Source organism: Anopheles merus, chromosome 2L (assembly GCF_017562075.2).
Source record: "Anopheles merus strain MAF chromosome 2L, AmerM5.1, whole genome shotgun sequence".
Classification (NCBI taxonomy): Eukaryota; Metazoa; Arthropoda; class Insecta; order Diptera; family Culicidae; genus Anopheles; species Anopheles merus.
Genome location: NC_054083.1, coordinates 23,279,843 through 23,292,558, shown reverse-complemented (window position 1 = coordinate 23,292,558; position 12,716 = coordinate 23,279,843). Strand labels below are relative to the sequence as shown.

At 47.2% G+C, this 12,716-nt stretch overlaps 2 protein-coding genes across 2 annotated transcripts in view; one reads left to right on the top strand and one right to left on the bottom strand.

The window, feature by feature from the left end:
- The window catches only part of LOC121591670 (cold shock domain-containing protein CG9705), a 39,789-nt gene extending 33,071 nt beyond the window's left edge, over positions 1-6,718 (top strand). Inside the window, exons 2-3 of the mRNA XM_041912411.1 lie at positions 1,899-2,021; positions 2,136-6,718. Of these exons, the coding sequence (XP_041768345.1) occupies positions 1,899-2,021; positions 2,136-2,313 (301 nt within the window). The 3' untranslated portion in view covers positions 2,314-6,718. The remainder of the gene's footprint in view (positions 1-1,898; positions 2,022-2,135) is intronic.
- Positions 6,719-8,813: 2,095 nt separating this feature from the next.
- LOC121591668 (pre-mRNA-processing factor 6) lies at positions 8,814-12,354 on the bottom strand. The gene is made up of 5 exons (XM_041912409.1): positions 12,110-12,354; positions 11,956-12,015; positions 9,570-11,871; positions 9,347-9,457; positions 8,814-9,222 (listed from the first exon to the last, which is right to left on the bottom strand). The coding sequence occupies exons 1-5, from the start codon at positions 12,205-12,207 to the stop codon at positions 8,998-9,000; spliced, it is 2,796 nt and encodes a 931-aa protein (XP_041768343.1). The 5' UTR covers positions 12,208-12,354; the 3' UTR covers positions 8,814-8,997.
- Positions 12,355-12,716: the final 362 nt, after the last annotated feature.

The window sequence follows — 12,716 nt, the reverse complement described above, 5'->3', positions numbered from 1 at the left end:
CTTGGCCCTGGACCGAAGAGAAGGGGAAATGGGAAAGGTTTCAGGTTAGAAGGAAGGGGGGAAGGGTATAAAAATACTCAATATGGTTTTTATCGACTATTTAATTTTTTGCGAATACAACAAGACCAAAAACCGTTACAGCTGCATCTACATACAGCCATACACAGCCATAATACGAAGAACAATCTCCATTGCCTCGGCCATTTGGGGGCCCCGTTGATGATCCCGTCGATTGAGGGGCCCCAGTGAACGTATGAATGACTTGAAACGTCTAATATATAATGTAAATATAGTTTTAAGTTAGAAACTTATAGTATGTTATGATGAGTTTACGAAAAGAAAAAAAAAACGAAATTAAACAAAAGGTATTGTTCGTATTTCACTGCAAATATCAAGTCGTACGACTTTAAGAACATGGCCTTTATAGGTTCGATTCCTAAGCTCTTTTGTTCCGGGTTCTGGGTAAGCTCTTTTGTTGCCAGTATACTAAGAGGTTTCATGAACACTCCAAACATTTTTGGGAAGCCATACTTGCCGGAGGTGCATGCAAAGCAATGACGGAAAAAGTAAAATATGTATTAAATGTGGCTTCTAACATTTACTACTATTGGTTGACTACGATTCCTCACGATTCCGGTTGATTCCGGTCGATTCTGAACGATTCCAACAAATTCTAGATGATTCCGGTCGATTCCGGGCGATTTCAGTCGATTCCGGTCGATTGCGACTGTTCCGGCCGCCGCGCATCTGTCAATGCTGGCTGTCGTTCATTTGAGCCAGGAATGTCGCGCACTGAGTTCCTCAATATCGTTCGACATGCAATCTAGCTTCTTGTGTTACTGGTTGTATCTATTTGTATTAGGTTATGCACTGAAGAAATGACATGAAATGAAATGGAATTCCGACTATTCCGACGATTCCGGACGATTCCGGGCGATTCCGGGCGACTCCGGTCGATTCCGGTCGATTCCGGACGATTCCGGGCGATTCCGGGCGATTCCGGGCGACTCCGGTCGATTCCGGGCGATTCCGGTCGATTCCGGTCGATTCCGATCGATTCCGCGCGATTCCGGGCGATTCCAGACGATTTCGGGCGAATCCGGACGATTCCGACGATTCCGGACGATTCCGGACGGTTCCAACGACTCCGCACGATTCCGACGATTCCGACGATTCCAGACGATTCCAGACGATTCCGGACTATTCCGGGCGGTTCCGGCTTGTCGGATTGAACCTACCCTTCGGAACTGGGTCCGAAATTTGTTGGAATCGTCCGGACCCAGTTCCGCATTTTTGTGCGTTTTGCCCAACTCTAGTGTCTTCCAGTCCAATCAGACCTTTACCCAAGAATTGAAGTGCAGTTTCTCTTAGCGAAAAGCTTTTCCCCTTTCTCCAACCCAATCCTAACAAAGTTTTGCCTCATAATGTTTGGAACAGCTTTTGCGCATTTCGTTGTAAGTGTGTGTGTGTGTGAAGTCTCGTGTATGTAAATGTCCCCGTTCGGTTATAGTGAACCGATGGAGGATGTCTATTTGCTGCTGCACCATCTTGTTTTAGAAGCATTCACCTCACCCCTCACACCAAATGGAAACGAAAATTCGTCCTAAAAAGGAATTCATCCGATCTTAGTAGCCGGTTGAGCTAATGTTATGTTATCATCCCCCCTTGTGTCAATATTGAACCCGACACACCTGAACCCGTGCAAACGGGCAACTATGTTTGAATAAGTGTTACCTTTTCTTTTATTTCTACGGTACCTTTCCCGAGGTGTCCGTGTATTTGCTCCCAGTACCTCAGTACCCAGTACCTCAAATGAAATGTCCACAGTGCAACAGAACACTCAGTTTGATTGGTTTCTTTTTTCTCTCTGTTTTTCCTTCCATTTCCATTTTACACAGCTCCGATCGTGCCATGCGTAACCCGATCGAGGAGGGCAAGGTGAAGTCGTTCAGCAGAAGCAAAGGTCACGGGTTTATCACACCGAATGCCGGCGGTGACGACATCTTCGTACACATTTCCGAGTAAGTATACCGAGACCTGTACGGTTTTATTGTTTTTTTCTTTTAACAAAAAAAAACGAACAAACAAAGTCCTGCTCTACAATAATCCTTCTGTTTCTGTTCCCTTTTTGACAGCATCGAGGGCGAGTACGTGCCGTTGCCCGGTGACGAGGTGAGCTATCGGCTCTGCTCCATCCCGCCGAAGTACGAGAAGGTGCAGGCGATCCATGTGCAAATAACGCACCTGACGCCGGAAAAGCATTCGCGCTGGGAAACGTGCATGAGCCACGACGACGGCCATCGGCTGCATTAGGGCAGGTGGAACGAGCCGGCGCCGGATCAGCTACTACCCCACCACCATCACCACTACCAGCAGCGCCAGTTGGTAGGGAAAGCAGGAGGAGGAGGTGGTGGTGGTGGTGATGGTGGCAAGCATGATTCACGCCGGTGGCCCGATATATCGTTCGATTTTGCGTTGGATGATGAATAGTGGCGCGACGGTCGACGCGAGAGAGAGAGAGGGGGGCAAGCAGAAGAGAAGCGTAAGATGATCCTCGTGGTGTGCAGTAAACAAAAACATGCAGACACAGACACACATAGTTTAGGGCAGTTTATTATAACCGTGTTGACAGGCTGCGTCCGTTCAGTATTTTCGTTCATTAGTTAGAGGGCGATGGAGGCGCCTGGTTGTCCAGCGAATTGTTCTGCTTAGTTTCATCGGCAGCGGCGGCGGCGGCGGCGGCGGCGCGTTTAATAGGTGTTGTTGTGCTGCCCTAAATGCACAACAGAACAAAAATAATCGATACGGTTTTATTGGTTAAAATGTTGCGCTCCTTACCGAAGGATAATAAAGGGTGTTGTGGTGGCAGCGTCTGCGACTTACCAGATTATCTTGGAAAGTGAAACATCTATTCAATAATTTGGCACGTGCTGTGGCACCATAAACACACACAACCACAGAGACACCAACACACAGGAAGGATTTTAATTAATAAGTGCAAACACCGTTGGCCCATAAATGCCAGCATCACACGACGGGGGCATCACACTGAACATGCGACAGTAGAGCCGTGCTGAATGGAGCGAACGAAAAAGTCAGGAGAGCGGATTAGCCGCAGGATAAACCGTTGCAGCAGCAACAGCAGCTTTTCGCGTGTGTGTGTGTGTGTGTGTGCAAGAGAAGAGAAGAAAAAAATAACAAATTGACCTGCAACCCACACACGCGCGTCCTGGCATGCTCCAGTTTGTCCACCATCTCGCCCGGATAGGACAAAGGATCGTTGGAAGGGGGCAAACAAAAGCGCGAGACCGTGCACAATATATACAATGCTCGCAAGCGATTCTTCTTACTCACTAATTGCTCTCGCTTTACCTTTTCTTTCTCCTGCAGCCCAATACACAAACTCACACAAACACACACACACTCTTTACTCTTTTTTGTTTGGTTAGTGCTGAGCAAGCAAAAAGGATGATTAAAGACGAAAGAAAAGTGAAAAAATGATATAATTCAGGTCGCCGTCGTCGTCGTTGTCGCTTAGGGACAGCAGAAGGAATAAAACGAAATAATAAAAAAAATGTACGTTGGCCGATTAGAGAAGTAAGCTTTTCCTTCAGGGCCGAAACACGGCGATCCCGATGAATGGCGCTGCGTGAGAGGATTTATGGAAGAAAAAAAAGGCAAGTTCGTTTATTCGCAAGTTGCTGCTTTGTGTGGTGCGAGCTAGCAGACACAAACTCGGGCGGGGGCAGCGAATGAAGCGAAAGACATCTCCGAACCTATTGTACAACGAAAAATTAGACCGGAAGGAAACGCACATACGGTGGGGAGCGGGAAAATGCGGGTTAGATCTTGCACACTCCCTCTCCCCAGCAGTGTGATAATGATAATTGACATTAATTCAATTGCAATCAGGCTTTATCGTTTCCTTTTTCCTGTTTTGGTGAAAAAACACGCTCTCGCTTCATTGTGGGCGCAAACAGCTGAAAATGTGTCCCCGCAACACACACAAACGCAAAGAAGTCCATACGCGCACGCACGACAGAATGTTGGAAAAAAATTCAAATATTCCGCTCACGGAACAATGCAGGTCAGAGACAAGCTACCAAGCACGGTAAATATACATAAACATATATACATAGAGCCATCCAGCAAAAGCGATAGACAGTGACAGTGAAGGGAGGTACATTTACTAACAAACAAAAAACAAGGTAAAATAGAAGAAAATGCGGGAGGGCACAGTTTTGTAAGAATTTAGATACCGCAACACGTTACAGCAAATCTAATAACGCTAGCGATTTAATGAACAGCGAGCCATAACATTGCAAAGCATATTTCAGGCAGCGGCAAAGTGTATTGGTGAATGGTGTGTGTGTGTGTGCCTATGTATGTACATCTTTTTTGAAGTAATTTTTGGGCGTCCGGTTGGGTGTCCAGGAGCATATATACGCGGCGACGGGCAGTAGAGCGAAAACTGCGCCTAAATGTAGGCAAACCGCTTTAGACGCAAAAGTTTATCCTTTGCGTTTGGGCGATATACGCAAAACACAACACCCCGCAACAGCGGATGAATAGTCGTTTGATAGTTGGATAATACTAAACGTTAAGCGCAAACTGCACCAACCGCACAGAAACAGCAAAAAAAAGCAACGTATTTTGTAATGAAAAAAAAAAAAAACGAGGAAACCGCGTTTGTATTGTGTACGTGTATAATGTTCAGGAATAATTGTTGAAATACATTCACCATAATACAGTTTAAACACCATCTTTCCCTGGAGCAACTGTATGCTTTACCACCACCATCAGCCCGTCCCCGTGCACTGTCCAGCGCGAGCGGTTTTGTGTAATGGGGTCAGATTTGTAGGGGGGTTTGTAGGGTATGGTAGTTTGAAGCTCACTTAGCAAACAAACACACCCGGAGAGGGAGATGTATCCTTTTTCCGCGAAGTAGGGTTTTGCGAGCTTTACAACAACCGAAGAAGGGAAGAAAGAGTTTTAAGTTTTACCACAAATAATCCACACAAAAGCTTCTGCATAATCACCGCGCCACCGGTTCCAAGTACAACACGGTTACGGGGTTCTCTTACTCACTTTCTCCTCTCTCTCTCGCTCTCCCGCTTTGCCGGTAAGATGATCGGATTATCCGCGGATGATTGGTAATGCAAAGAAGCTTTCGTTGCGCGGGAAGCAACGGCACACAAATTGAAGGGTCAGACCAGGAGCAAAAACAAAACAAAACAAAAAACAGGGCATAATAATCCTATTAAATTCCATCACTACCTTAAGAGTCGGCTGGATCTTACCTCACACAACCGTCCCTACCAACGCGGTGATTACCAAACCGAGATTAAATGTGGGTGAAGGGCTTTAACAAGCTAGGATTATTGCATAGATTCGGGCAGTTAAAAATTGCGCCAATGATCGTGAATAATTGAGAAAGGAATACAGTAAGCTTACTTACACCTATTTACCCTCACAGATTAAAGCAAAAAAAGAACCACCAAACTGCCCATGTAGCACAACAACACGCCTCCGTGGATCCGTAATGTTTCGCTGTGCTCGGGGCACGGAACCTACACCAAATATATGGGTTGGATCGGCGTTTTTTTAATGAAATCCACAGCACACTTTGCCTCATAGCAACAGGGGATGACCCCCATCCAGCCTTTCCCATATATTGATGGTCAGTGTCAAAAGAGTCTTAACTTAAAGAAGAACAAAAACATTCTCCAGTTGCATTACTCAAAACCCTAGTGGACCAAACAATAACAACCAAAAGAAAATGATAAAAAACGATAAACATAAGAATGTAAGTACCCAAGAGGCCGACAAACATCCTCAAAATATCCACACACAGCCCAGCCACACAGTGGAAAAGTTGAAGAGCGTTGGAATTTGGTCGAACATTTTCCGCTTCTATTTTCTTACCTTTTTTCCTTCCAATTTGTGTTGGTGCGTTTGCCTGCCCGTGACGTGCTTTATTTGATAAAAAAAAGGAGCAATTTTAATTGCGTTAAAGTGTGTGTGTGTGTGTGTGAAGTAAGGGAAAGATAAATACGGTAAATCCTATCCATAATGTTCTCCTGTAAAGCGGGATACAAAAAAGGGCAGACGTTTCGATGAACTTTACGTGCGTGCCAGGCCAGGAACTCGATTAAAGGTAACGCAATTTCATCCACGTGCGTTCCTTTTCTTTTCGGTTCACTTGTAGAGAGACATAATAATAAAAAAAACGCGACGAGAGAACAACGAATCGGGGGGGTGTAGTAGAATAGATAAACGAAAATAAAATAATTTTATAATCCTTTCGGGGCCGTCCGTGCGAGAAGCTCACTTTCACACACAGCCAACACAGGCGCACGTCTGCCTGCCTTTTGTTTCTTTATCTCCTTTATTCTCCCGGAGTGGAGTGAAAAATTCGGGAAAATCGTGCACCAAATGTTATATCCTGGTAATTATGTTTGTTGCTGAAAAAGTGAATCGATTTTGGTCTTTTTTTTCCTGTTGCCTTTTTTGTTGTACCGCTACAATGCAATGAAATATGTGAAATGGAAGAATTGGAAATTGAAAGCATTTCTTTGTTTTCCTTTTTATTGTTTATTTGCAAACAGAAATAAAAAAAAAGCTGTTGCACTTACATATTGATTGATCACATTAAATCCTTAAAAATGATGCATAAAATGCAAAACAAGCACAAGTGATGGGAAAAGTGATTTGCGAACAAAGGAAAAATAGATACAACAGAAAACAAAAGTGGTAAAAAGTGAGAGAACAAAAACAGGCAAAACACCTTCCCCAAAATCAATGTTCGCTGTTTATTAGTGAGTGTGTGTGTGTGTGTGTGTGTATGTTGGTGTCTGTTTGCATTTGATGTGTATGTGAATGTTATGGACAAATGGCGAGCAAAAAGAGTATAAGAATTTGAAAGGAAAAACGAAATTGTTAATCCAGCGGAAAGATGAATTGTTCCGGCTGCAGTGGGGTGAGGGTAGGGTAGAGTATAAAAGATAAAGGAATAAATTCGCCACACTCTGAAAACAAGAGTGGATCACACGAAACAGCAACAAGCAAGGGTAGGTAGGTGTGGTGTGGACGAAATACTCACTTATTATGCAAATATAAATATATGGGGTTTCAATAAAAAAAGTAAAATAAAAAACGCAAACGTGTTCGGGTGGACGGCCAAGGGATGGAAATTCGTTAAATGTTTTAAAATGTGCAAAAACTGTTCTATTTTTTTTTAGACGTACGTATGAATAATATCCGAAGAATAATGGTACAATTCAGCATAAGAAAAGAAGAACTTCCCGCTCGCTGTAGTAATATAAATGGATAAGAAATCATCCGAAGTTGTGAATGTTTAACGGGAAAAGGCGGCAAAGATAGGTCAAATATTTACCCGACCGGATCTGTTAACTTTATAATCTTGTTCGCTGGCCTTGAATGGACCCACCGAGGAGGACAAACAAACAAACAAGTAAACAAGCAAGCAAACAGAGGCAGATATTAACTTTCCCGGAGTGTCTCAACTAACTCTTGCCTGTAAGCGATGAGAGGAACATCTTATAAATGATAATGATGAAAGGAGTTAAAAATGACGCTGCTGCGGGAAGCCTAAAACATGTTTAGTGTTTAGAATATTGTTATTTACCTCTTATTAAAACGGAAGCATTTGCTCAGTTCTCAATAAGCGAGCTGCATTCGATAAATACTATGATTCACGATTAAAAAAAGAATCTGATTCGGGCATTATGGAAAGATTGACGGCATGGTTTGATTGGTTTCCTTGCCATCCACACCCAGACATGATCGCCCAACGTCACCGCGGGTTGGCTGCAACTGACGCATATCTAGCCTCTCCCCACCCATGGAGCAATGAAATGACAATAAAGCGAATGCATGATGGATGACTGATTCGTTGCACTGATTGAAACGCAGCGACACACTGTTTAAAGTAAATAAATGGCATAATGATTGAATAACAATCACTCATCGATTTGCCAGGAGACACGCGCTGATCTTTTGCATTGTGGGATGGATAAGAGGATAGCCCTGGTACGAGCCATTTCTGCTTCTTTTAGCACGAATGATTGGGATGAAAAATGCATCTTCATAGTCAGGATTATGATTAGTATTTTATTAATAAAGTGCACGAAAGAGAACCATCCCTTTAATACCTTGCAGCACCATTGCAAAGCGGAAGGAAAAGTTCAATCGAAATATCAATTAATAAACATGAAGGCAAACGACGGCCACCACAGTCCTCCACAGTCACAGTCACGGTCACCACCGGGCAGTGAAAGTCATTCCCCAGCATGTCACCAACATTCAACTGGCGCTGAACCTCGAAACTTGCGCCAAAAGTCCGGTCAGAATGGAAGGGGAAATTGCGTACACTCTTTCCTCCCACCCATCCCGGTGTGGAGGTATTAGTTGAAATGATGATTAATTTTCCGTCCAAAAGCTGACAGCTACAATATGCCTCACCTCCCCCCAATCCACCATCCCACGGCACGGCGGAACTATTTATTTCGGTAGGAAAACTTTCCCTGCTGACTGACTGACTGACCCGGGTGTCGAAATTGGGGGGAAGGAGTGTGTGTGTGTGTGAAGACCCGGATGATTCGTCAAGGGACGGGTTAATTGGAAAGTCAAACGAAAGACCCCAACCCGGTCGGGTCTACACAATAACGAGGCTTGTGACGAGTTTACGAGTTTGTTACAATTTCTTGTGATTTCATTGGGGTAATTTTGATTTTTTTTTCTTTTAGTAAAGTGTGATATTTTACTTCAAATTGATAAAAAAGCCTCTAATATTCGTTATTACAGTGACATTTTGTTTTTGTTTTTTTCCTACGTCTATAGAATATTGGATAGGTAATACGGCTTGCGTGTTACATTCAGTCCATTTCCGGACCACAAGAGACCAAGTTTAAAAACAGTACGTGTGTGTGTGTGTGGGAGTGTGAAAGGAATTATCTGGAGAGCGGGCATCGCGCCCTAGATCGGTGTGGGGAGATGGCGCACCACCGCCTTCAGCACGTCCTCCGTCTTGAAGCACCAGTTGGCAATGTTTTTGCTCACCTTGCACCACTCCTCGCCGTGCTTCGGTTCGGCTGTGTTGCACCGCTCGATCAGCTCCTGCTGCTGCTGCTCCGTCCCGTGCTGCAGCTCAAACTTGTAGAAATTGGCCCACGCGTCACCGAAATCGGGATCGATTTTTATCTATTTGCAGGGAGGGGGGGGGGGGGGGGAGGGGATAAAACAACAAAAGCAGATTAATATTGAGTTGAGAGAAGCAGAGAAAAGGGGAGGTTTTGTTTGCACGAACGCTTCACGAGTCACTTACCGTCCGGTTGAACCAGTCGCGACATTTCTGCAGCTTCCGCTCGCTCCAGAATAGCTTCGATACGGCCAGCAGCACGTGCGGATCGTGTTCACATTTTTTCAGTGCATCCACCTAAACAAACACAGCGAAAGAGAGACAGTAAGAAGAAAGAAGGGATTAGTTTAAATAAACTTTCGCCTACACCCAAACAGCCTCCGCTGGACTCCCTTAAGCGTGAACATACCGATTTCGTTTTCCTTTGCGGTCTCGCCTCGAGAAAGATCGACTCCGCCCACAGTTCGCCCGCAGTCGGACAGTCCTGCAGGGCGCGGGCCATCAGCGTGTTTGCCATATCCTTCATGCCCGCTCGAATCTCGATGCGTATCGCCGCCAGCCACAGCAGCGCGTTCTTCGGATTCTTCAACCGGCCTCGCTCCAGCACCGAACGAGCCTTGGTGAGCAGATTGCGCTTTTCCTCCAGCGCAGCTAACAGCAGCCACAACGGTATCGAGTTCGGGCACCGTTTCAACCCCGCATTGTACGATTCGGCCGCCCGTTCGAGCAGCTGCTTCTGTTCCTCGATCTGGCCCTTCATCATCCACAGCTTGGCAAACTCGGGGAACACCTTCACCGCGTCCTCCAGCAAGCTTAGCGCTTCGTCCAGATTGTTCAGCGCCCACTCGAGCTTAGCCGACTTCATCATGACGCGCGGTGTCGGGGCGGACGCACGTGCCTTCGCCAGCAGCCGCCGAGCACGTTCGTATTCCGCATTTTCCGACTCCAGCTTAACCGCAGCCAACCAGATGTCCTCCGAGTTCGGGTTGGCCTGGAACGCGAGCGATAGAATCCCACGGGCCGCCGGTACATCCCCCGCCAGCCACTTCGACTTGGCCCCCATCAGCCACAGCACCTCCGACTGTGGACAGTGCGCCACGGCTTTCTGCAGTAGCGTTTCCAGGCTTTCGCGCGTGCCGTGGTTCTTCTCGAAGTACGCCGCCCGCAACCAGATGCTCTTCTTCGACGGAAACTCGGACAGTGCGTACCCGTACACGGCCCGGGCACACTCGTACGCGCCCTCCTTGGCGCAGTTCTCCGCGTCGTCGATCCACGTCTGCTTGCGGTCCTCCTCGTCGATGCCGGTCGCGATGACGGCGCGCACGATCGCCTGGCAGCACTTGATGGCGCCCGACTTTTCCGCCTCGATCGCTTCCTGCAGCCACTGGTCGCGATTGATCTCCACCCCGTTCGCGCTCAGCGACGACAGCGCACGGTCGATGATCTTCTCCACCATGTGATTGTTGCCGTTCGCTTCCTCCAGCTTCGCCGCCGTCGTCCAGATCTGCCGATCGGTGGGAATTTTCTCGCGCGCCTTGTTCAGCACCTTGCGCGCATTTTCGTACGTTTCCAGCCGGGCCAGGGCGAGCCACAGCTCGACGCTCGTGCCGCAGCACTCCACCGCGCGGGACAGCAGTATCTTGGCGTCCTCCGGGTTCTCCATCTCGACCGCCGCCTTCCACAGCCGCACCGAGTTCGGGATGTGCTCGAGCGCTTTGCGGAAGACGCGCCGCTTTGCCTTCGGTTCCGTCTCCAGGTCGGCCGCCTTGATCCAGATGCGCACCGAGGTCGGTATGCGCCGGGCGGCCTGCGCAATCACACCCTTGGCCGTGTCCGGCGGCTGCAAACGGGCCGCCTCCAGCCACAGATCCTCGCTCTGCGGGTTCTGCTCGCAGCCGCGCATGATGAGATTGCGAGCCATCTGCAGCTTGCCGGTCACTTCCTCCAACCGGGCCGAAGCGATCCAGGCCGGCGGATGGTACGGGTTCGTCTCGCGCACACTCTTCAGCAGCATGCGCGCCTTCTTGATGTCGTTGATATCACCGCCGTACGTCGGTATCATGCTCTGCAGGTCCGTCAGGTAGCCCTTCGGATCGACCACCGTCTGGCCCGCGACCGAGTCCGACACCTGCGAAAGCTTCACGTTCATGAGCGTATTACGCGCCTGGCCGATCTTGCGCAAATCCAAATCTCCGCTCGGTGTCAGCATGCCCGGCGTGGCGACGCCCGGTATCATCGAAGCCAGCCCGGACCGCCCATCGATGGCGGTCCCCGACTCACCGCCCAAGCTGCGCGACAGCACACTGTCCGGCAGTGGGGTGAACTTTTCCGCCCGCGGATTGCGCTGCTTCTTGTTGCGGCTGTCGCCCACCTCGGGCAGGTTGGCCCACTCCTCCTCCGACACGGCAATCAGGTTGCGCTTCAGGTCGGAAAATTGTTGCTGAATTTTCGGCCGCTCCTGCCGGTACCGTTCCAGATCTTCCTTCAGCCGCTTCTCCCGGTACTCTTTGCGCTTTTCGTCCATCCGCTTGTCGATGCTTTCGTAGATGGCGTCCGCTTCCGCATCGTCCTTGTCGTACGGATCCTTCGAGAACAGCGAACCGCTGTACCCGCTGAACTCGTCGTAGTTGGAATCGTTCAGATCTTCGTCGTCCTCCTCCTCTTCCTCCTTCTTTTTGCGCTTTGCCGCCGGCGGTGCATGTCGGTCGTCGCTGAAAAGATGGAGGGAAAAGGTACGATTACAGTTTTCCGAAGGGGCTTGTGAGAGAGGTTGTGAGGAAGTGGTTAATACATACGACACATCATTCGCATCACGGGCTGGACCAATATCCGAACGGGTGGTGAATCCGGTAGCACTAGAAAGGGGAGAAAGAGAGAGAAGGGTTGATTATTACCAACAATCATGCAATACTTAACAAGTGGCCTATGACTAGTACGACGATTACTCACCCTCGACCAACACCGGCAACGTAGCCGAGCGGGGCCGGAACGCCGAGAAAATGCTTTTTGTTTTTGTTGCCCAACGTTGCCGCCGGTATGTGTGCCATGATTTACAGCTTACTGAACACTTTTTATCTCAAAAAAACACTGAAATAACGAAGTAGATAGAGTTTTGCGCGTGTTTCTCCGATCGCGACTTTTGTTTATGTGTGTGAAACGATTCAAGATGCGTTTTGACATCTGAAATGGGTACGGGAAACATTTCAAACCGGTAATTTCAACCGGTTCGCTCGTTGAAACGTTGCACAGTGGAAAAATTTCAAAATCGGTTGGAACGGCGGGATAGTTTAAACATATCGTTATTTTGATAGTATTTTTAATTACGAAATGAAATAGACTTATAGAAGTTATAATATAAATGAGATGGATGGAAGTTTATGGTCATTTTAATATAAATTGACTAAATATAAATAGTTTTTGGCATTTAAGATGATTTCTATTTTCACAAGTTTGAAAAACAACATTATTTTAATTACTTAAGAACACTTGTTGAATAATTTAATAATTTCCCACAATTTAGACGAAGCTCAAAAACAGATTGAAATGCTCTCAAAAA

Excerpts from the sequence above, each read along its gene's own strand:
- LOC121591668 (XM_041912409.1), bottom strand. The coding sequence starts at position 12,207 with ATGGCACACATACCGGCGGCAACGTTGGGCAACAAAAACAAAAAGCAT. Across the intron at positions 12,016-12,109 it reads GTTGCCGGTGTTGGTCGAGG|TGCTACCGGATTCACCACCC; the intron begins GTGAGTAATCGT and ends TCCCCTTTCTAG. Across the intron at positions 11,872-11,955 it reads CGTGATGCGAATGATGTGTC|CGACGACCGACATGCACCGC; the intron begins GTATGTATTAAC and ends CCATCTTTTCAG.